Source organism: Oncorhynchus keta, chromosome 1 (assembly GCF_023373465.1).
Source record: "Oncorhynchus keta strain PuntledgeMale-10-30-2019 chromosome 1, Oket_V2, whole genome shotgun sequence".
Lineage (NCBI taxonomy): Eukaryota > Metazoa > Chordata > Actinopteri > Salmoniformes > Salmonidae > Oncorhynchus > Oncorhynchus keta.
The window spans coordinates 5,366,526-5,391,525 of record NC_068421.1 but is presented as its reverse complement, the minus strand read 5'-3'; the positions used below and the strand labels follow the sequence as shown (position 1 = coordinate 5,391,525).

The window sequence follows — 25,000 nt, the reverse complement described above, 5'->3', positions numbered from 1 at the left end:
TGTGGAGGCTATATACAGGGTATTACGGTACAGAGTCAATGTGGAGACTATATTCAGGGTATTGCGGTACAGAGTCAATGTGGAGGCTATATACAGGGGGTACCTGTACAGAGTCAATGTGGAGGCTATATACAGGGGGTACCGGTACAGAGTCAATGTGGAGGCTATATACAGGGTGTTACGGTACAGAGTCAATGTGGAGACTATATACAGGGGGTACCGGTACATAGTCAATGTGGAGGCTATATACAGGGGGTACCGGGTACAGAGTCAATGTGGAGACTATATACAGGGGGTACCGGTACAGAGTCAATGTGGAGGCTATATTCAGGGGTACCAGTACAATGTGGAGGCTATATACAGGGGGTACCGGTACAGAGTCAATGTGGAGGCTATATACAGGGGGTACTGGTACAGAGTCAATGTGGAGGCTATATACAGGGGTACCGGTACAGAGTCAATGTGGAGGCTATATACAGGGGGTACCGGTACAGAGTCAATGTGGAGGCTATATACAGGGGGTACCGGTACAGAGTAAATGTGGAGGCTATATACATGGGGTACCGGTACAGAGTAAATGTGGAGGCTATATTATGGGGGACCCCCCCATTCAGCTGAAAAGGTGGCGCAGGGAATTCAAAAATATTATTGAGAAATATTTAACTTTCACACATTAACAAGTCCAATACAGCAAATGAAAGATAAACATCTCGTTAATCTACCCATCATGTCCGATTTTAAAATGTTTTACAGCGAAAACACAACATAAATTTATGTTAGACCACCACCAAATAAAATGTAAAAAACACAGCCATTTTCCCCAGCCAAAGATAGTCACAAAAGCAGAATTAGAGATAAAATGAATCACTAACCTTTGATAATCTTCATCAGATGACACTCATATGACATCATGTTACACAATACATTTATGTTTTGTTTGATAATATGCATATTTATATCCACAAATCTCGGTTTACATTGACGCCATGTTCAGAACTGCCTCCAAAATATCCAGAGTAATTACAGAGAGCTACGCCAGATAACAGAAATACTCATCATAAAATTTGACGAAAGATACATGTTCTCCATATAATTAAAGATATACTGGTTCTTAATGCAACCGCTGTGTCAGATTTTTAAAAACGTTACGAAAAAAGCCTACCATGCAATATTCTGAGGCGGCGCTCAGAAGTAAATATATTTCTCCGCCATGTTGGAGTCAACAGAAATACGAAATTACATCACAAATATTCCCTTACCTTTGATGATCTTTCATCATAATGTAGTGCAAGGAGTCCTAGTTCCACAATAAATCATTGTTTTGTTCCATAATGTCCATTACTAGTGTCCAATTAGCTGCATTTGCTAGCATTTTCAGCTCACGTGCCCAAAAGCTGGCGCTGGTCCAGGCGAACTCGGACGAAAACTTCAAGAAGTTATATTCCAGGTTCGAATAAACTGGTCTTTTTAATTTTTTTACCTTTATTTAACTTGGCAAGTCAGTTAAGAACAAATTCTTATTTTCAATGGCGGCCTAGGAACAGTGGGTTAACTGCCTGTTCAGGGGCAGAACGACAGATTTGTACCTTGTCAGCTCGGGGGTTTGAACTTGCAACCTTCCGGTTACTAGTCCAACGCTCTAACCACTAGGCTACGCTTACGGCCCCGTTCCATCTAACTAAGTAGAGAATCAATCTTCAGGATGTTATTATCATATATATCCAACAACGTTCCAACCGGATCATACGTTTTCATCTGCAGCCAAATGGAACGATGGTGACATCCACAGACAAATGGAACGATGGTGACACCAACAGACAAATGGAACGATGGTGACATCCACAGACAAATGGAACGATGGTGACATCCACAGACAAATGGAACGATGGTGACATCAACAGACAAATGGAACGATGGTGACATCCACAGACAAATGGAACGATGGTGACATCAACAGACAAATGGAACGATGGTGACATCCACAGACAAATGGAACGATGGTGACATCCACAGACAAATGGAACGATGGTGACACCACAGACAAATGGAACGATGGTGACATCAACAGACAAATGGAACGATGGTGACATCCACAGACAAATGGAACGATGGTGACATCCACAGACAAATGGAACGATGGTGACATCAACAGACAAATGGAACGATGGTGACATCAGACACGATGGTGACATCCACAGACAAATGGAACGATGGTGACATCAACAGACAAATGGAACGATGGTGACATCCACAGACAAATGGAACGATGGTGACATCCACAGACAAATGGAACGATGGTGACATCCACAGACAAATGGAACGATGGTGACATCCACAGACAAATGGAACGATGGTGACACCCACAGACAAATGGAACGATGGTGACACCCACAGACAAATGGAACGATGGTGACACCCACAGACAAATGGAACGATGGTGACATCCACAGACAAATGGAACGATGGTGACATCAACAGACAAATGGAACGATGGTGACACCCACAGACAAATGGAACGATGGTGACACCCACAGACAAATGGAACGATGGTGACATCAACAGACAAATGGAACGATGGTGACATCAACAGACAAATGGAACGATGGTGACATCAACAGACAAATGGAACGATGGTGACATCAACAGACAAATGGAACGATGGTGACATCAACAGACAAATGGAACGATGGTGACATCAACAGACAAATGGAACGATGGTGACACCCACAGACAAATGGAACGATGGTGACACCCACAGACAAATGGAACGATGGTGACATCCACAGACAAATGGAACGATGGTGACATCAACAGACAAATGGAACGATGGTGACATCACAGACAAATGGAACGATGGTGACATCAACAGACAAATGGAACGATGGTGACACCCACAGACAAATGGAACGATGGTGACATCAACAGACAAATGGAACGATGGTGACACCCACAGACAAATGGAACGATGGTGACATCAACAGACAAATGGAACGATGGTGACATCAACAGACAAATGGAACGATGGTGACATCCACAGACAAATGGAACGATGGTGACATCAACAGACAAATGGAACGATGGTGACATCCACAGACAAATGGAACGATGGTGACATCAACAGACAAATGGAACGATGGTGACACCCACAGACAAATGGGACATCAACAGACAAATGGAACGATGGTGACACCCACAGACAAATGGAACGATGGTGACACCCACAGACAAATGGAACGATGGTGACATCCACAGACAAATGGAACGATGGTGACATCAACAGACAAATGGAACGATGGTGACATCCACAGACAAATGGAACGATGGTGACATCACAGACAAATGGAACGATGGTGACACCCACAGACAAATGGAACGATGGTGACATCCACAGACAAATGGAACGATGGTGACATCCACAGACAAATGGAACAGACAAATGGTGACACCCACAGACAAATGGAACGATGGTGACACCCACAGACAAATGGAACGATGGTGACACCCACAGACAAATGGAACGATGGTGACAGACCGATGGTGACACCCACAGACAAATGGAACGATGGTGACACCCACAGACAAATGGAACGATGGTGACATCAACAGACAAATGGAACGACGGTGACATCCACAGACAAAAATGAGCAACGTGGAAATTGCATTCTGTCTGGACAGTGACTCATTCCCCTCCCCCCTCGGTCAAAGTTCACACCAGAGGCTCCATTCCACATTCAACTGAATGAGGACACCTAGTGGAAGGCGTAGGAAGTGCTACCAGATCCATATCTTATTTGGAAGTGAAGAGGTGCTGACTTAAAATTAAGACTCCGCATTCAGAATTTCACTTCCTGTTTGGAAGATTGCCTGCCCTATGAGTTCTGTTATACTCACAGACATAATTCAAACAGTTTTAGAAACTTCAGAGTGTTTTCTATCCAATAGTAATAATAATATGCATATATTAGCAATCTAGGACAGAGTAGGATGCAGTTCACTATGGGCACGCAATTCATCCAAAGTGAAAATACTGCCCCCTATCCTCAACAAGATAAGGAGACTTTTGGACCTAGACTTGGCGCTCCGGTACCGCTTGCCGTGCGGTAGAAACGGTAGCTCTACCCTTCAGCTCAGTGCGGATGTTGCCTGTAATCCATGGCTTCTGGTTGGGGTATGTACGTACAGTCACTGTGGGGACGACGTCCTCAATGCACTTATTGATGAAGCCAGTGACTGAGGTGGTGCACTCCTCAATGTCATCTGAAAAATCACGGGAACATATTCCAGTCTGTGCTAACAAAACAGTCCTGTAGCCTAGCATCTGTGTCATCTGACCACTTCCTTATTGAGTGAGTCACTGGTACTTCCTGCTTTAGTTTTTTCTTGTTAGCAGGAATCAGGAGGATAGAGTTGTGGTCAGATTTACCAAATGGAGGGCGAGGGAGAGCTTTGTATGCATCTCTGGTAAATTGTGTGGTCTACAGCTTATCACGAGATACTCTTACCTCAGGCAAGAAAAACCTTGAGACTTCCTTAATTTTAGATTTTGTGCACCAGCTGTTATTGACAAATAGACACAGACCACTACCCCCTTATCTTAGCGAAGGCAGCTGTTCTATCTTGGCGACGCACCGAAAGCCCAGCCAGCTGTATGTTTTACATGTCGTCGTTCAGCCACAACTCTGAGAAACAACATAAGATATTACAGTTTTTAAATGTCCCCTGGGTAGGATAGTGTTGATTGGACCTCATCCGTTTTGTTATCCAATGATTTTGCACGTTGTCTAATAGGACTGATGGTAGAGGGGTGGGGGCGGGGGCGGGGCGGGGGTGTTACTCCCTTCTATGTGAATCTGACCATATAGATGGCTCTGTGTTCTAATGCTGTGATGTCGTGGATGCTGTGATGTCGTGGATGCTGTGATGTCGTGGATGCTGTGATGTCGTGGATGCTGTGATGTCGTGGATGCTGTGATGTCGTGGATGCTGTGATGTCGTGGATGCTGTGATGCTGTGATGTCGTGGATGCTGTGATGTCGTGGATGCTGTGATGTCGTGGATGCTGTGATGTCGTGGATGCTGTGATGTCGTGGATGCTGTGATGTCGTGGATGCTGTGATGTCTTGGATGCTGTGATGTCGTGGATGCTGTGATGTAGTGGATGCTGTGATGTAGTGGATGCTGTGATGTAGTGGATGCTGTGATGTCATGGATGCTGTGATGTCATGGATGCTGTGTCTTGTTCACCTGACAGACTGCTACTATGAAGATGCCTTTCAGTATTGCTGAACCCAGCAAGGAAGCCAGGTATGCTATTACATCATCATTCTGTATCATGGTCCTGTATTGTGGTCCTGTATCGTCATTCTGTATCGTGGTCCTGGTTTTACATAGTAGCATGACAGGTGTTGTTTTACAGGGTAAGTCATAGTAGTACGATAGGTGTTGTTTTACAGGGTTACCATGCCAATCCAACCTTGTGACCTATGTTCTCTCTCTCTGTGTGCGTGTGTGCGTGTGTGTGTAGGATGTTGGAGCAGCTGAGGAAGCAGCAGGGTTCAGTCCTCCACCCAGACTACAGCTCTTCCTTCCAGTGTTTTGAAGACACCCTGACCCGCCTGGTGCCTTACCACCTCTACCAGGGCACTGCCACCGCACCACACGACTACCACAGAGGTACACACACCCTGACCCGCCTGGTGCCCTACCACCTCTACCAGGGCACTGCCACCGCACCACACGACTACCACAGAGGTACACACACCCTGACCTGCCTGGTGCCTTACCACCTCTACCAGGCCACCGCCACCGCACCACACGACTACCACAGAGGTACACACACCCTGACCCGCCTGGTGCCCTACCACCTCTACCAGGGCACTGCCACCGCACCACACGACTACCACAGAGGTACACACACCCTGACCCGCCTGGTGCCTTACCACCTCTACCAGGGCACTGCCACCGCACCACACGACTACCACAGAGGTACACACACCCTGACCCGCCTGGTGCCTTACCACCTCTACCAGGACACTGCCACCACACGACTACCACAGAGGTACACACACCCTGACCCGCCTGGTGCCTTACCACGTCTACCAGGACACTGCCACCACACGACTACCACAGAGGTACACACACCCTGACCCGCCTGGTGCCTTACCACCTCTACCAGGACACTGCCACCACACGACTACCACAGAGGTACACACACCCTGACCCGCCTGGTGCCTTACCACCTCTACCAGGGCACTGCCACCCCACCACACGACTATCACAGAGGTACACACACCCTGACCCGCCTGGTGCCTTACCACCTCTACCAGGGCACTGCCACCGCACCACACGACTACCACAGAGGTACACACACCCTGACCCGCCTGGTGCCTTACCACCTCTACCAGGACACTGCCACCGCACGACTATCACAGAGGTACACACACTTGTTTTTCTATCCTCGTGGGGACCTAAAATGTATTTCCATTTCAAATCCCGTTTTTCCCTAATGCCTAACCCTGAGAACCTAATCCCTAAACCGAACCCCTAACCCTGTACATAACCCCTAAACCCTATCACTAAACTTAACCCTAATTGTGAATCTAACCCCTAGCCCTTTTTGTAACCATAACCCCTAACCATGCACCTAACCCCTAACATAACCCTAAACCTAACCCCTAACCCCTAACACAACCCTAAACCTGACCCCTACATTTAAAATAGCCTTTGTCCTTGAGGGGATGTGGGAGAAGTTTCCTTGTTTTACTATCCTTGTGGGGACTTCATGTGATTTCAGGTCCCCATGAGGATAGAAGAACAAGACCCCCCCCCCCCCCCCCCCCTTAAACGTATTGGGACAGTGACATATTCTTTTGGTGGGAGGGGTCTGTACTCCAGCACTTTGGATTTAAGATGATACAAGAGACTGTTGAGGTTAAAGGTCAGACTGTCAGCTTTAATTTGAGGGTGTTTTTATCCATATCGGGTGAAACGTTTAGAAATTACAGCACTTTTTGTACACAGTCCCCCCACAGGACCCAAAGTATTGGGACAAATTCACTTAAATGTGTTTTAAAGTAGTTCAAAGTTTAGTATTTGTTCCCATATTCATATCACAATGACTACTGAGTGAGGAAGATAGACGCACAAATATCATAGCCCCCAAAAATGCTAACCTCCCCTGTTATTGTAATTGTGAGAGGTTAGCATTGGGGGTATGATATAAAAATGCTAACCTACCCTGTTATTGTAATGGTGAGAGGTTAGCATGTCTTGGAGGTATGATATAAAATGCTAACTTGCCCTGTTATTGTAATGGTGAGAGGTTAGCATGTCTTGGGTGTATGATATAAAATGCTAACCTCCCCTGTTATTGTAATGGTGAGAAGTTAGCATGTCTTGGGGTATGATATAAAATGCTAACCTCCCCTGTTAATGTAATGGTGAGAGGTTAGCATGTCTTGGGGTTATGATATAAAATGCTAACCTCCCCTGTTATTGTAATGGTGAGAGGTTAGCATGTCTTGGGGGGTATGATATAAAATGCTAACCTCCCCTGTTATTGTAATGGTGAGAGGTTAGCATGTCTTGGAGGCATGATATAAAATGCTAACCTCCCCTGTTATTGTAATGGTGAGAGGTTAGCATGTCTTGGGGTTATGATATAAAATGCTAACCTCCCCTGTTATTGTAATGGTGAGAGGTTAGCATGTCTTGGGGGGTATGATATAAAATGCTAACCTCCCCTGTTATTGTAATGGTGAGAGGTTAGCATGTCTTGGGGTTATGATATAAAATGCTAACCTCCCCTGTTATTGTAATGGTGAGAGGTTAGCATGTCTTGGGGGGTATGATATAAAATGCTAACCTCCCCTGTTATTGTAATGGTGAGAGGTTAGCATGTCTTGGAGGCATGATATAAAATGCTAACCTCCCCTGTTATTGTAATGGTGAGAGGTTAGCATGTCTTGGGGGTATGATATAAAATGCTAACCTCCCCTGTTAATGTAATGGTGAGAGGTTAGCATGTCTTGGGGGTAGGTATGATATAAAAATGCTAACCTACCCTGTTATTGTAATGGTGAGAGGTTAGCATGTCTTGGAGGTATGATATAAAATGCTAACTTGCCCTGTTATTGTAATGGTGAGAGGTTAGCATGTCTTGGGTGTATGATATAAAATGCTAACCTCCCCTGTTATTGTAATGGTGAGAAGTTAGCATGTCTTGGGTGTATGATATAAAATGCTAACCTCACCTGTTATTGTAATGGTGAGAGGTTAGCATGTCTTGGGGGTATGTGTGCTATGAGTACGGGACCAAATGGTACACTTTGAACTACATTAATACACATGTAAGTGAATTTGTCCCAATACTTTGGGTCCCCTAAAATGGGAGGACTGTATACCAAAAGTGCTTTGATTTCTGAACGATTCACCCGATCTGGATGAAAACACCCTCAAATTAAAGCTGACAGTCCTGAACTTTAACCTCATAGTCGTTGTCTAATTCCCAAAATGCTGGAGTACAGAGCCATAGCAACAAATAATATGTCCCAATACTTTGGGTGTTTCACTCCGTGCCTTCGGAAGGTATTCAGACCCCTTGACATTTTGTTACGTTACAGCCTTATTTCAAAATGGATTAAGTATTTTCGGTTCCGGTTACTAGTTCAACTCTAACCACTAGGCTACCTGCCGCCACTACACTCTAACCATTAGGCTACCTGCCGCCTCTACACTCTAACCACTAGGCTACCCTGCCGGCCTCTACACTCTAACCACTAGGCTACCCTGCCGGCCTCTACACTCTAACCACTAGGCTACCTGCCGCCTCTACACTCTAACCACTAGGCTACCTGCCGCCTCTACACTCTAACCACTAGGCTACCCTACCACCTCTACACTCTAACCACTAGGCTACCTGCCGCCTCTACACTCTAACCACTAGGCTACCTGCCGCCTCTACACTCTAACCACTAGGCTACCTGCCGCCTCTACACTCTAACCACTAGGCTACCTGCCGCCTCTACACTCTAACCACTAGGCTACCTGCCGCCTCTACACTCTAACCACTAGGCTTCCTGCCGCCTCTACACTCTAACCACTAGGCTACCCTGCCACCTCTACACTCTAACCACTAGGCTACCTGCCACCTCTACACTCTAACCACTAGGCTACCTGCCGCCTCTACACTCTAACCACTAGGCTACCTGCCACCTCTACACTCTAACCACTAGGCTACCTGCCACCTCTACACTCTAACCACTAGGCTACCTGCCACCTCTACACTCTAACCACTAGGCTACTGCCGCCCACTACACTCTAACCACTAGGCTACCTGCCGCCTCTACACTCTAACCACTAGGCTACCTGCCGCCTCTACACTCTAACCACTAGGCTACCTGCCGCCTCTACACTCTAACCACTAGGCTACCTGCCGCCTCTACACTCTAACCACTAGGCTACCTGCCGCCTCTACACTCTAACCACTAGGCTACCTGCCGCCTCTACACTCTAACCACTAGGCTACCTGCCGCCACTACACTCTAACCACTAGGCTACCTGCCGCCTCTACACTCTAACCACTAGGCTACCTGCCGCCTCTACACTCTAACCACTAGGCTACCTGCCACCTCTACACTCTAACCACTAGGCTACCTGCCGCCTCTACACTCTAACCACTAGGCTACCCTGCAGCCTCTACACTCTAACCACTAGGCTACCTGCCGCCACTACACTCTAACCACTTGGCTACCTGCCGCCTCTACACTCTAACCACTAGGCTACCTGCCGCCTCTACACTCTAACCACTAGGCTACCTGCCGCCTCTACACTCTAACCACTAGGCTACCCTGCCACCTCTACACTCTAACCACTAGGCTACCTGCCACCTCTACACTCTAACCACTAGGCTACCTGCCGCCTCTACACTCTAACCACTAGGCTACCTGCCACCTCTACACTCTAACCACTAGGCTACCTGCCACCTCTACACTCTAACCACTAGGCTACCCACTAGGCTACCCTGCCACCTCTACACTCTATCCACTAGGCTACCTGCAGCCTCTACACTCTAACCACTAGGCTACCTGCCGCCTCTACACTCTAACCACTAGGCTACCCTGCCGCCTCTACACTCTAACCACTAGGCTACCCTGCCGCCTCTACACTCTAACCACTAGGCTACCCTGCCGCCTCTACGCTCTAACCACTGGGCTACCTGCGGCCTCTACACTCTAACCACTAGGCTACCTGCCGCCTCTACACTCTAACCACTAGGCTACCTGCCGCCTCTACACTCTAACCACTAGGCTACCCTGCCACCTCTACACTCTAACCACTAGGCTACCTGCCACCTCTACACTCTAACCACTAGGCTACCTGCCGCCTCTACACTCTAACCACTAGGCTACCTGCCACCTCTACACTCTAACCACTAGGCTACCTGCCGCCTCTACCCTCTAACCACTAGGCTACCCTGCAGCCTCTACACTCTAACCACTAGGCTACCTGCCGCCACTACACTCTAACCACTAGGCTACCTGCCGCCTCTACACTCTAACCACTAGGCTACCTGCCGCCTCTACACTCTAACCACTAGGCTACCTGCCGCCTCTACACTCTAACCACTAGGCTACCCTGCCACCTCTACACTCTAACCACTAGGCTACCTGCCACCTCTACACTCTAACCACTAGGCTACCTGCCGCCTCTACACTCTAACCACTAGGCTACCTGCCACCTCTACACTCTAACCACTAGGCTACCTGCCACCTCTACACTCTAACCACTAGGCTACCCACTAGGCTACCCTGCCACCTCTACACTCTATCCACTAGGCTACCTGCAGCCTCTACACTCTAACCACTAGGCTACCTGCCGCCTCTACACTCTAACCACTAGGCTACCCTGCCGCCTCTACACTCTAACCACTAGGCTACCCTGCCGCCTCTACACTCTAACCACTAGGCTACCCTGCCGCCTCTACGCTCTAACCACTAGGCTACCTGCCGCCTCTACACTCTAACCACTAGGCTACCTGCAGCCTCTACACTCTAACCACTAGGCTACCCTGCCACCTCTACACTCTAACCACTAGGCTACCTGCCACCTCTACACTCTAACCACTAGGCTACCTGCCGCCTCTACACTCTAACCACTAGGCTACCCTGCCACCTCTACACTCTAACCACTAGGCTACCTGCCACCTCTACACTCTAACCACTAGGCTACCTGCCGCCTCTACACTCTAACCACTAGGCTACCTGCCACCTCTACACTCTAACCACTAGGCCACCCTGCCGCCTCTACGCTCTAACCACTAGGCTACCTGCAGCCTCTACACTCTAACCACTAGGCTACCCTGCCTCCTCTACACTCTAACCACTAGGCTACCCTGCCACCTCTACACTCTAACCACTAGGCTACCTGCCACCTCTACACTCTAACCACTAGGCTACCTGCCACCTCTACACTCTAACCACTAGGCTACCCTGCCACCTCTACACTCTATCCACTAGGCTACCTGCAGCCTCTACACTCTAACCACTAGGCTACCCTGCCGCCTCTACACTCTAACCACTAGGCTACCCTGCCGCCTCTACACTCTAACCACTAGGCTACCCTGCCACCTCTACACTCTAACCACTAGGCTACCTGCCACCTCTACACTCTAACCACTAGACTACCTGCCGCCTCTACACTCTAACCACTAGGCTACCTGCCACCTCTACACTCTAACCACTAGGCTACCCTGCCGCCTCTACGCTCTAACCACCAGGCTACCTGCCGCCTCTACACTCTAACCACTAGGCTACCTGCAGCCTCTACACTCTAACCACTAGGCTACCCTGCCACCTCTACACTCTAACCACTAGGCTACCTGCCGCCTCTACACTCTAACCACTAGACTACCCTGCCGCCTCTACACTCTAACCACTAGGCTACCCTGCCGCCTCTACACTCTAACCACTAGGCTACCTGCAGCCTCTACACTCTAACCACTAGGCTACCTGCCACCTCTACACTCTAACCACTAGGCTACCTGCCACCTCTACACTCTAACCACTAGGCTGCCCTGCCGCCTCTACACTCTAACCACTAGGCTACCTGCCACCTCTACACTCTAACCACTAGGCTACCTGCCGCCTCTACACTCTAACCACTAGGCTACCCTGCCGGCCTCTACACTCTAACCACTAGGCTACCCTGCCGCCTCTACACTCTAACCACTAGGCTACCTGCCGCCTCTACACTCTAACCACTAGGCTACCTGCCGCCTCTACACTCTAACCACTAGGCTACCCTGCCTCCTCTACACTCTAACCACTAGGCTACCCTGCCGCCTCTACACTCTAACCACTAGGCTACCTGCCGCCTCTACACTCTAACCACTAGGCTACCTGCCGCCTCTACACTCTAACCACTAGGCTACCCTGCCTCCTCTACACTCTAACCACTAGGCTACCCTGCCGCCTCTACACTCTAACCACTAGGCTACCTGCCGCCTCTACACTCTAACCACTAGGCTACCCTGCCACCTCTACACTCTAACCACTAGGCTACCTGCCACCTCTACACTCTAACCACTAGGCTTCCTGCCACCTCTACGCTCTAACCACTAGGCTTCCTGCCACCTCTACGCTCTAACCACTAGGCTACCTGCCACCTCTACACTCTAACCACTAGGCTACCCACTAGGCTACCCTGCCACCTCTACACTCTATCCACTAGGCTACCTGCAGCCTCTACACTCTAACCACTAGGCTACCTGCCGCCTCTACACTCTAACCACTAGGCTACCCTGCCGCCTCTACACTCTAACCACTAGGCTACCCTGCCGCCTCTGCACTCTAACCACTAGGCTGCCCTGCCGCCTCTACGCTCTAACCACTAGGCTACCTGCCGCCTCTACACTCTAACCACTAGGCTACCTGCCGCCTCTACACTCTAACCACTAGGCTACCTGCCGCCTCTGCACTCTAACCACTAGGCTACCCTGCCACCTCTACACTCTAACCACTAGGCTACCTGCCACCTCTACACTCTAACCACTAGGCTACCTGCCGCCTCTACACTCTAACCACTAGGCTACCTGCCACCTCTACACTCTAACCACTAGGCTACCTGCCGCCTCTACACTCTAACCACTAGGCTACCCTGCAGCCTCTACACTCTAACCACTAGGCTACCTGCCGCCACTACACTCTAACCACTAGGCTACCTGCCGCCTCTACACTCTAACCACTAGGCTACCTGCCGCCTCTACACTCTAACCACTAGGCTACCTGCCGCCTCTACACTCTAACCACTAGGCTGCCCTGCCACCTCTACACTCTAACCACTAGGCTACCTGCCACCTCTACACTCTAACCACTAGGCTACCTGCCGCCTCTACACTCTAACCACTAGGCTACCTGCCACCTCTACACTCTAACCACTAGGCTACCTGCCACCTCTACACTCTAACCACTAGGCTACCCACTAGGCTACCCTGCCACCTCTACACTCTATCCACTAGGCTACCTGCAGCCTCTACACTCTAACCACTAGGCTACCTGCCGCCTCTACACTCTAACCACTAGGCTACCCTGCCGCCTCTACACTCTAACCACTAGGCTACCCTGCCGCCTCTACACTCTAACCACTAGGCTACCCTGCCGCCTCTACGCTCTAACCACTAGGCTACCTGCCGCCTCTACACTCTAACCACTAGGCTACCTGCAGCCTCTACACTCTAACCACTAGGCTACCCTGCCACCTCTACACTCTAACCACTAGGCTACCTGCCACCTCTACACTCTAACCACTAGGCTACCTGCCGCCTCTACACTCTAACCACTAGGCTACCCTGCCACCTCTACACTCTAACCACTAGGCTACCTGCCACCTCTACACTCTAACCACTAGGCTACCTGCCGCCTCTACACTCTAACCACTAGGCTACCTGCCACCTCTACACTCTAACCACTAGGCCACCCTGCCGCCTCTACGCTCTAACCACTAGGCTACCTGCAGCCTCTACACTCTAACCACTAGGCTACCCTGCCTCCTCTACACTCTAACCACTAGGCTACCCTGCCACCTCTACACTCTAACCACTAGGCTACCTGCCACCTCTACACTCTAACCACTAGGCTACCTGCCACCTCTACACTCTAACCACTAGGCTACCCTGCCACCTCTACACTCTATCCACTAGGCTACCTGCAGCCTCTACACTCTAACCACTAGGCTACCCTGCCGCCTCTACACTCTAACCACTAGGCTACCCTGCCGCCTCTACACTCTAACCACTAGGCTACCCTGCCACCTCTACACTCTAACCACTAGGCTACCTGCCACCTCTACACTCTAACCACTAGACTACCTGCCGCCTCTACACTCTAACCACTAGGCTACCTGCCACCTCTACACTCTAACCACTAGGCTACCCTGCCGCCTCTACGCTCTAACCACTAGGCTACCTGCCGCCTCTACACTCTAACCACTAGGCTACCTGCAGCCTCTACACTCTAACCACTAGGCTACCCTGCCACCTCTACACTCTAACCACTAGGCTACCTGCCGCCTCTACACTCTAACCACTAGACTACCCTGCCGCCTCTACACTCTAACCACTAGGCTACCCTGCCGCCTCTACACTCTAACCACTAGGCTACCTGCAGCCTCTACACTCTAACCACTAGGCTACCTGCCACCTCTACACTCTAACCACTAGGCTACCTGCCACCTCTACACTCTAACCACTAGGCTACCCTGCCGCCTCTACACTCTAACCACTGGGCTACCTGCCACCTCTACACTCTAACCACTAGGCTACCTGCCGCCTCTACACTCTAACCACTAGGCTACCCTGCCGGCCTCTACACTCTAACCACTAGGCTACCCTGCCGCCTCTACACTCTAACCACTAGGCTACACTGCCGCCTCTACACTCTAACCACTAGGCTACCTGCCGCCTCTACACTCTAACCACTAGGCTACCCTGCCACCTCTACCACTTTAACCACTAGGCACCCTACCACCTCTACACTCTAACCACTAGGCTACCTACCACCTCTACACTCTAACCACTAGGCTACCCTGCCGCCTCTACACTCTAACCACTAGGCTACCCTGCCTCCTCTACACTCTAACCACTAGGCTACCTGCCACCTCTACACTCTAACCACTAGGCTACCTGCCACCTCTACACTCTAACCACTAGGCTACCCTGCCACCTCTACACTCTAACCACTAGGCTACCTGCCTCCTCTACACTCTAACCACTAGGCTACCTGCCTCCTCTACACTCTAACCACTAGGCTACCTGCCACCTCTACACTCTAACCACTAGGCTACCCTGCCACCTCTACACTCTAACCACTAGGCTACCCTGCCACCTCTACACTCTAACCACTAGGCTACCCTGCCGCCTCTACACTCTAACCACTAGGCTACCCTGCCGCCTCTACACTCTAACCACTAGGCTACCCTGCCGTATTTATTTAATTCATTTTAGAACGGGGCTGTAACTTAACAATGTGGGGAAAAAGCGAAGGGGTCTGAATACTTTCCGAAGGCACAGTACACAGTCAAACGTTTGGACGACTCATTCAAGGGTTTTTCTTGGTTTTCACTATTTGCTACATTGTAGAATAGTAGTGAATGCATCAAAACTGTGAAATAACACAGATGGAATCATGAATGCCAAGAGTGTGCAAAGCTGTCATCAAGGCAAAGGGTGGCTACTTTGAAGAATCTCAATTATATCAAATATATTTTGATTTGTTTTTCAAATAAAATCGGTTACTACATGATTCCATATGTGATTTCTTCACTATTATTCTACAATGTAGAGTAGGTGTGTCCAAACATTACACTGTTTACTGTGTGTAAATTTATGTCGACTGCAACTTGACAAGAGAGCATGAGAAAATTAGTTTTGATCAGTTAACTTTTGACTGTGTGTGTGTGTGTGTGTGTAAATATTTATTTATTTTTGTAAATATTTGTTGCTCGGTGGTGTTGCTCGTCTTCTGTTCCTTTGCCAAAATTCGTTCTCAGTCTTATTTTTTAAGTAACATGTTTCCACCACTTTATTTCATATATATTCATTACATATATTTCATATTTATATATCAACAATAAAACCTTCTCATGCTCTTGTCTCGTTGCAGCAGACGTATAAGTGAGCAATATGTTTGGGACATCGAATCACATAAAAAATTAGCAATACATATAGAATCACTAATAATCTGTATGGTCGGGAGTGACCACCTGACCAGGAACTCCAAGCCCTAATGTGTATGGTCGGGAGTGACCACATGACCAGGGACTCCAAGCCCTAATGTGTATGGTCGGGAGTGACCACATGACCAGGAACTCCAAGCCCTAATGTGTATGGTCGGGAGTGACCACATGACCAGAAACTCCAAGCCCTAATGTGTATGGTCGGGAGTGACCACCTGACCAGAAACTCCAAGCCCTAATGTGTATGGTCGGGAGTGACCACATGACCAGAAACTCCAAGCCCTAATGTGTATGGTCGGGAGTGACCACCTGACCAGAAACTCCAAGCCCTAATGTGTATGGTCGGGAGTGACCACATGACCAGGAACTCCAAGCCCTAATGTGTATGGTCGGGAGTGACCACCTGACCAGAAACTCCAAGCCCTAATGTGTATGGTCGGGAGTGACCACATGACCTGACCAGAAACTCCAAGCCCTAATGTGTATGGTCGGGAGTGACCACCTGACCAGAAACTCCAAGCCCTAATGTGTATGGTCGGGAGTGACCACCTGACCAGAAACTCCAAGCCCTAATGTGTATGGTCGGGAGTGACCACATGACCTGACCAGAAACTCCAGCGTTTGATTACACATGTTCCATTCTCCCCCCTCAGTGGATGATGAGTTTGAATACACATGTTCCATTCTCTCCCTCCTCTCCCCCTCAGTGGATGATGAGTTTGAATACACATGTTCCATTCTCTCCCTCTCTGCCCCCCTCTCAGTGGATGATGAGTTTGAATACACATGTTCCATTCTCTCTCTCCCCCTCTCAGTGGATGATGAGTTTGAATACACATGTTCCATTCTCTCTCTCCCCCCTCTCAGTGGATGATGAGTTTGATTACACATGTTCCATTCTCTCCCTCTCTGCCCCCCCTCTCAGTGGATGATGAGTTTGAATACACATGTTCCATTCTCTCCCTCTCTGCCCCCCCTCTCAGTGGATGATGAGTTTGAATACACATGTTCCATTCTCTCCCTCTCCCCCCCCTCTCAGTGGATGATGAGTTTGATTACACATGTTCCATTCTCTCGCTCTCTGCCCCCCTCTCAGTGGATGATGAGTTTGATTACACATGTTCCATTCTCTCCCTCTCCGCCCCCCTCTCAGTGGATGATGAGTTTGATTACACATGTTCCATTCTCTCCCTCTCCGCCCCCCTCTCAGTGGATGATGAGTTTGAATACACATGTTCCATTCTCTCCCTCTCTGCCCCCCTCTCAGTGGATGATGAGTTTGAATACACATGTTCCATTCTCTCCCTCTCTGCCCCCCTCTCAGTGGATGATGAGTTTGATTACACATGTCCCATTCTCTCCCCCCTCAGTGGAGGATGAGTTTGATTACACATGTTCCATTCTCCCCCCCTCAGTGGAGGATGAGTTTGATTACACATGTTCCATTCTCTCCCCCTCTGCCCCCCCTCTCAGTGGATGATGAGTTTGATTACACATGTTCCATTCTCTCCCCCCCTCAGTGGAGGATGAGTTTGATCACACATGTTCCATTCTCCCCCCTCAGTGGAGGATGAGTTTGATTACACATGTTCCATTCTCTCCCCCCTCAGTGGATGATGAGTTTGATCACACATGTTCCATTCTCTCCCCCCTCAGTGGAGGATGAGTTTGATTACACATGTTCCATTCTCTCTCCCCCCTCTCAGTGGATGATGAGTTTGATTACACATGTTCCATTCTCTCCCCCCTCAGTGGAGGATGAGTTTGATTACACATGTTCCATTCTCTCCCCCCTCAGTGGAGGATGAGTTTGATTACACATGTTCCATTCTCTCCCCCCTCAGTGGAGGATGAGTTTGATTACACATGTTCCATTCTCTCCCCCCTCAGTGGAGGATGAGTTTGATTACACATGTTCCATTCTCTCCCCCCTCAGTGGAGGATGAGTTTGATTACACATGTTCCATTCTCCCCCCCTCAGTGGAGGATGAGTTTGATTACACATGTTCCATTCTCTCCCCCCTCAGTGGAGGATGAGTTTGATTACACATGTTCCATTCTCTCCCCCCTCTCAGTGGATGATGAGTTTGATTACACATGTTCCATTCTCTCCCCCCTCAGTGGAGGATGAGTTTGATTACACATGTTCCATTCTCTCTCTCCCCCCTCTCAGTGGATGATGAGTTTGATTACACATGTTCCATTCTCTCCCTCTCTGCCCCCCTCTCAGTGGATGATGAGTTTGATTACACATGTTCCATTCTCTCCCTCTCTGCCCCCCTCTCAGTGGATGATGAGTTTGAATACACATGTTCCATTCTCTCCCTCTCTGCCCCCTCTCAGTGGATGATGAGTTTGAATACACATGTTCCATTCTCTCCCTCTCTGCCCCCCTCTCAGTGGATGATGAGTTTGATTACACATGTTCCATTCTCTCTCTCTCTGCCCCCCCCCCCTCTCAGTGGATGATGAGTTTGAGAGTGTTTCCAGCCAGCTCCTGAAGAGAACGCAGGCCATGCTGGATAAATACAGACACCTGCTTTTTGAGGAGTCAACGGTAAGTTATTCATATTATATAACATATTATATTACCTTATTATCAACAGTAATTAATTCATATTATATTACCTTATTATCAACAGTAGGTAATTCATATTATTTTAGGTTATCAACAGTAATTCATATTATTTTAGGTTATTATCAACAGTAAGTAATTCATATTATTTTAGGTTATTATCAACAGTAAGTAATTCATATTATTTTAGGTTATTATCAACAGTAAGTAATTCATATTATTTTAGGTTATTATCAACAGTAAGTAATTCATATTATTTTAGGTTATTATCAACAGTAATTCATATTATTTTAGGTTATTATCAACAGTAAGTAATTCATATTATATTACCTTATTATCAACAGTAGGTAATTCATATTATATTACCTTATTATCAACAGTAGGTAATTCATATTATATTACCTTCTTATCAACAGTAGGTCATTCATATTATTTTAGGTTATCAACAGTAAGTAATTCATATTATTTTAGGTTATTATCAACAGTAATTCATATTATTTTAGGTTATTATCAACAGTAATTCATATTATTTTAGGTTATTATCAACAGTAAGTCATTCATATTATTTTAGGTTATTATCAACAGTAATTCACATTATTTTAGGTTATTATCAACAATAAGTAATTCATATTATTTTAGGTTATTATCAACAGTAATTCACATTATTTTAGGTTATTATCAACAGTAAGTAATTCATATTATTTTAGGTTATTATCAACAGTAATTCACATTATTTTAGGTTATTGTCAACAGTAAGTAATTCATATTATATTACCTTATTATCAACAGTAGGTAATTCATATTATTTTAGGTTATCAACAGTAAGTAATTCATATTATTTTAGGTTATTATCAACAGTAATTCATATTATTTTAGGTTATTATCAACAGTAATTCATATTATTTTAGGTTATTATCAACAGTAATTCATATTATTTTAGGTTATTATCAACAGTAATTCATATTATTTTAGGTTATTATCAACAGTAAGTAATTCATATTATTTTAGGTTATTATCAACAGTAATTCATATTATTTTAGGTTATTATCAACAGTAATTCATATTATTTTAGGTTATTATCAACAGTAATTAATTCATATTATTTTAGGTTATTATCAACAGTAATTCATATTATTTTAGGTTATTATCAACAGTAATTCATATTATTTTAGGTTATTATCAACAGTAATTCATATTATTTTAGGTTATTGTCAACAGTAAGTAATTCATATTATTTTAGGTTATTATCAATTCACATTATTTTAAGTTATTTCACATTGTTACATATTATTTTACTTTTTTATTATCTCAACGGTTCTTGTCCTCCTCCTTGTAGTAATTCTTACTCATTATTTTAGTGTGTTCTTTGTCACTAACTGATGTAATTCATTGATTGGCTGGTTGATTGATTGATTGGCTGGTTGATTGATTGATTGATTGGCTGGTTGATTATTGATTCTATTTTGATTGATTGATTGGCTGATTGATTCATATTATTTTAGGTTGATTATTGATTCATGGTTGATTGATTGGCTGGTTGATTATTCAACAGTAATTGATTGATTATTTTTGATTATTGGCAGTTGATTGATTGGCTGATTGATTGATTGGCTGATTGATTGATTGGCTGATTCATTTGATTTTGGTTATTATTCATTGGCTAGTTGTAATTTGATTGTTGGTTGATTAATTACTTTTTTGATTAATTGGCGGTTGATTGATTGATTCTGGTTGATTGATTGATTGGCTGATTGATTGATTGATCAGCTCCTCCATTGATTCAGCTGGTTGATTTCTGGCTTGATTGATTGATTGATTGGCTGGTTGATTGATTGGCTGGTTGATTGATTGATTGATTGGCTGATTGATTGATTGATTGGCTGGTTGATTGATTGATTTGCTATTTGATTGATTGATTGGCTGGTTGATTGATTGATTGGCTGATTGATTGATTGATTGGCTGGTTGATTGATTGGCTGGTTGATTGATTGGCTGATTGATTGATTGGCTAGTTGATTGATTGGCTAGTTGATTGATTGGCTGATTGATTGATTGGCTGATTGATTGATTGGCTGATTGATTGGCTGATTGATTGATTGGCTGATTGATTGGCTGATTGGCTGATTGATTGGCTAGTTGATTGATTGGCTGATTGATTGATTGGCTGTGTTTCTGTTGTGTGTTTCACAGCGCCTTGGCCCGTCAGCTGAGATGGTAATGATGGACAGGATGTTTATTCAGGAGGAGAAGATCTCTCTTGGACAGGACCGCATCCTCGCCAGGGACAGACCTGGTAATACTATACAGTGTGTATGTATATATATGTGTATATGTATATATATATATATATATATATGCGTATATGTATATATATATGCGTGCGTGTGTGTGTGTGTGTGTGTGTGCGCGCAGTTGAAGTCAGAAGTTTACATACACTTTAGCCAAATGTGAAAGACTGAGTTTAAATGCAATTCCTGACATTTAATCCTAGTAAATATTCCCTGTTTTAGGTCATTTAGGATCACCACTTTATTTTAAGAATGTGAAATGTCAGAATAATAGTAGAGAGAATGATTTATTTCAGCTTTTATTTCTTTCATCACATTCCCAGTGGGGTCAGAAGTTTACATACACTCAATTAGTATTTGGTAGCATTGCCTTTAAATTGTTTAAGTTGGGTCAAATGTTTTGGGTAGCCTTCCACAAGCTTCCCACAATAAGTTGGGTGAATTTTGGCCCATTCCTCCTGACAGAGCTGGTGTAACTGAGTCAGGTTTGTAGGCCTCCTGACAGAGCTGGTGTAACTGAGTCAGGTTTGTAGGCCTCCTGACAGAGCTGGTGTAACTGAGTCAGGTTTGTATACACTGCGTGGATATGTAGATATAGATATGTAGATATCGATATGAATGGATGGATATACACTGCGTGGATATGTAGATATAGATATGTAGATATAGATATGTAGATATAGATATGAATGGATGGATATACACTGCGTGTCCATAAGTGTGTGGACACTTGCTTGTCGAACATCCTGTTCATAAATCATTGGCAGTAAAATGGAGTTGGTTCCCTCTGCTGCTATAACAGCCTATTCCATTCTGGGATGGCTTTCCACTATATTTTGGCATATTAATGCAGGGGACTTAATTCCATTCAGCAACAAGAGCATTTGTGAGGTCGGGCACTGATGTTGGCCGATTAGGCCTGGCTTGCAGTCTGCGTTCCAATTCATCCCAAATGTGTTCGATGGGGTTGAGGTCAGGGCTCTGTGCAGGCCAGTCAAGTTCTTCCACACCAATCTCGACAAACCATTTATTTCTGTATGAACCTCGCTTTGTGCACGGCGGCATTGTCATGAAGTGGCCAGCTGAGGGCTCTCAGAGTGATTCTTCCGTAAAAGACAGAGGTAGTCATTTTTCCTCTCGCTCCTACTGAAAAGCCAGTTGTCCCGGTTGATATATTATCGAATAGATATTTGAAAAACACCTTGAGGATTAATTATAAAAAATGTTTGCCATGTTTCTGTCGATATTATGGATATAATTTGACATTTTTTTCGCCGTTGTCGTGACCGCTCTTTCCGGTGGATTTCTGAACATAATGTGAGAAGCAAACGGAGGAATTTTGGGTATAAAAATAATCTTTATGGAACAAAAGGAACATTTGCTGTCTATCTCGTCAGTGAAAACATCCGAAGATCATCAAAGGAAAACGGTAAATTTGATTGCTTTTCTGATTTTCGTGACCAAGCTTGCACAATAAATGGTTTGTCGAGATTGGTGTGGAAGAACTTAACTGGCCTGCAGTTAACTTACCAAAATTCTTTCTGATTTGGGGGGTCTATATATGTATTTGACACACACACAGGGATTGACATTTGGGATCGGTGTCCTGCTAGCATTCCACTACGACAACATCCGGTGAAATTGCAGAGCGCGAAATTCAAAATACAAAAAATCGTAATATTAAACATTCATGAAAATACAAGTCTCTTAAATATTGTCAGATTTCAAAAAGGCTTTACGGCGAAAGCACACCATGATTATGTGAGGACAGCGCCACACATCAAAATACTTTTCCAAACCAGCGTCACAAAATCCCAAATAGCGATGAAATAAACCACTTAACTGTGAAGATCTTCCTCTGTTTGCAATCCCAAGGGTCCCAGCTACACAATGAGTGGTCGTTTTGTTCGATGAAGTCCCTCTTTATATCTAAAAAATGTCAGTTTTATTTGGCACAATTGATCCACTCGTTCAACATGCAAACGAATCCAATGGTAAAAGAACAAGATGATGATCAAATCAAATGATGATTCAAATTCATCTTCTTCTAAATCTAAATAAACAATTTAAGATGGAGAATAGTTCAATAGGAAGTTAAATAAAGAGGAGCACCTCATTCACGGAGAATAGTTAAATAAAGAGGAGCACCTCATTCACAGAGAATAGTTAAATAGGAAGTTAAATAAAGAGGAGCACCTCATTCACGTGCGCAAAAAGACTACTTTTCTAATGAGGGACACTTTGGGAAAAACTACAACTACTTATTCATTTTTCAAAAAACAACTCGGAAACCCTTTCTGAAGACTGTTGACATCTAGTGGAAGCCATAGGAACTGCAGTCTGGGTCCTACCTTCCCTTAGGCTATCATTGAAATGGCTTAGATGACCTCAAAAAAATAATAATGTGTGAATGGATTGTCCCTCACATTATTTTAACATTTTTTTTTTTTTTTTTTAATGCTGCTCAATTTTAACAGTCTATCCAATGCTACCAATTACATGCATATCCTAGCTTCTGGGCCTGAGTAACAGGCAGTTTACTTTGGGCATATCATTCATCCGAACTTCTGAACCCCCCGAGCCATAACTATTGAAGGCACCAATAATTCTGGACCCCAATGTATATCTAACATACATGTACCTTTTTTATATATAAAAAATATATAATAATTATATATATTATATAATATATACTCTACGAAAAATATAAACGGAACAATTTTACTGCTCCACAGTTCATATAAGCAAATAAGTCAATTTTTTAATACATTCATTAGGTCCATACCTATGGATTTTCCATGACTTGGCACAGCCATGGGTGGCTCTTGAAGGGCATAGGCCCACCCCCTGGCTGGGCCTGGCTTCCCAATCAGACTGTCCCACCCAATGTGGAGAAATTGGCTTTTTTTGTGCGTATGGAACATTTCTGGGATATTATATTTCAGCTCACGAAACACGGGACCAACACTTTACAATGTTGTGTTTATATTTTTAGTTCAGTGTATATTTATACACACACACACACACACACACACACACACACACACACACACACACACACACACACACACACACACACACGTGGGGTCCGGAATGATTGGTAGTTGAATAATACAAACACTGCGCTTTAATCATTTGTAAACAAAAAAAAAGTGTTAAACAAATCAAAATATATATTTGAGATTCTTCAAAGTAGCCACCCTTTGCCTTGATGACAGCTTTGCACACTCTTGGCATTCTCTCAACCAGCTTCATGAGGTAGTCATCTGGAATGTGCCATTTGAGCCAATCAGTTGTGTTGTGACAAGGTAGGGGTGGTATACAGAAGAAAGCCTTATTTGGTAAAAGACCAAGTCCATATGGCAAGAACAGCACAAATAAATGACAGTTTATTTTTTATTTTTTTTTACCTTTATTTAACCAGGCATGTCAGTTAAGAACAAATTCTTATTTTCAATGACGGCCTAGGAACAGTGGGTTAACTGCCTGTTCAGGGGCAGAATGACAGATTTGTACCTTGTCAGCTCAGGGATTCGAACTTGCAACCTTTCGGTTACTAGTCCAACGCTCTAACCACTAGGCTACCCTGCCGCCCCGAGTTACCTCTTCTGTGATATGATGAAACTGTCTCTCATGAGGAACCCACAAGAAAGGAAGACCCAGAGTTTCCTCTGCTGCAGAGGATAAGTTTATTAGAGTAACCAGCCTCAGAAATCGGCAATTAACTGCACCTCAGAAATTGCAGCCCCAATAAATGCTTCACAGAGTTCAAGTAACAGACACATCTCAACATCAACTGTTCAGAGGAGACTGTGTGAATCAGGCCTTCATGGTCAAATTGCTGCAAAGAAACCACTATTGACGGACACCAATAAGAAGAAGAGATGTTCTTGGTCCAAACAACACG

General features: G+C 45.5%; 1 protein-coding gene and 1 long non-coding RNA gene across 5 annotated transcripts in view; one reads left to right on the top strand and one right to left on the bottom strand.

The window, feature by feature from the left end:
- bicra (BRD4 interacting chromatin remodeling complex associated protein) overlaps positions 1 to 25,000 on the top strand; it is a 120,240-nt gene that overhangs the window by 89,186 nt on the left and 6,054 nt on the right. For 3 of the 4 annotated variants that reach the window (XM_052470141.1, XM_052470037.1, XM_052470068.1), the window contains 5 exons: positions 5,252 to 5,304; positions 5,525 to 5,673; positions 6,283 to 6,360; positions 18,693 to 18,787; positions 20,996 to 21,098. In XM_052470141.1, coding sequence (XP_052326101.1) covers positions 5,252 to 5,304; positions 5,525 to 5,673; positions 6,283 to 6,360; positions 18,693 to 18,787; positions 20,996 to 21,098 — 478 coding nt within the window. The remainder of the gene's footprint in view (positions 1 to 5,251; positions 5,305 to 5,524; positions 5,674 to 6,282; positions 6,361 to 18,692; positions 18,788 to 20,995; positions 21,099 to 25,000) is intronic. The other variant, XM_052470097.1, reaches the window with a different exon arrangement.
- On the bottom strand, positions 8,594 to 16,841 carry LOC127909344 (uncharacterized). Its single transcript, XR_008070896.1, has 6 exons — positions 16,493 to 16,841; positions 15,147 to 16,445; positions 13,188 to 13,219; positions 10,507 to 10,667; positions 9,527 to 10,345; positions 8,594 to 8,852 (listed from the first exon to the last, which is right to left on the bottom strand). It is a non-coding gene; the product is annotated as an uncharacterized LOC127909344 (long non-coding RNA).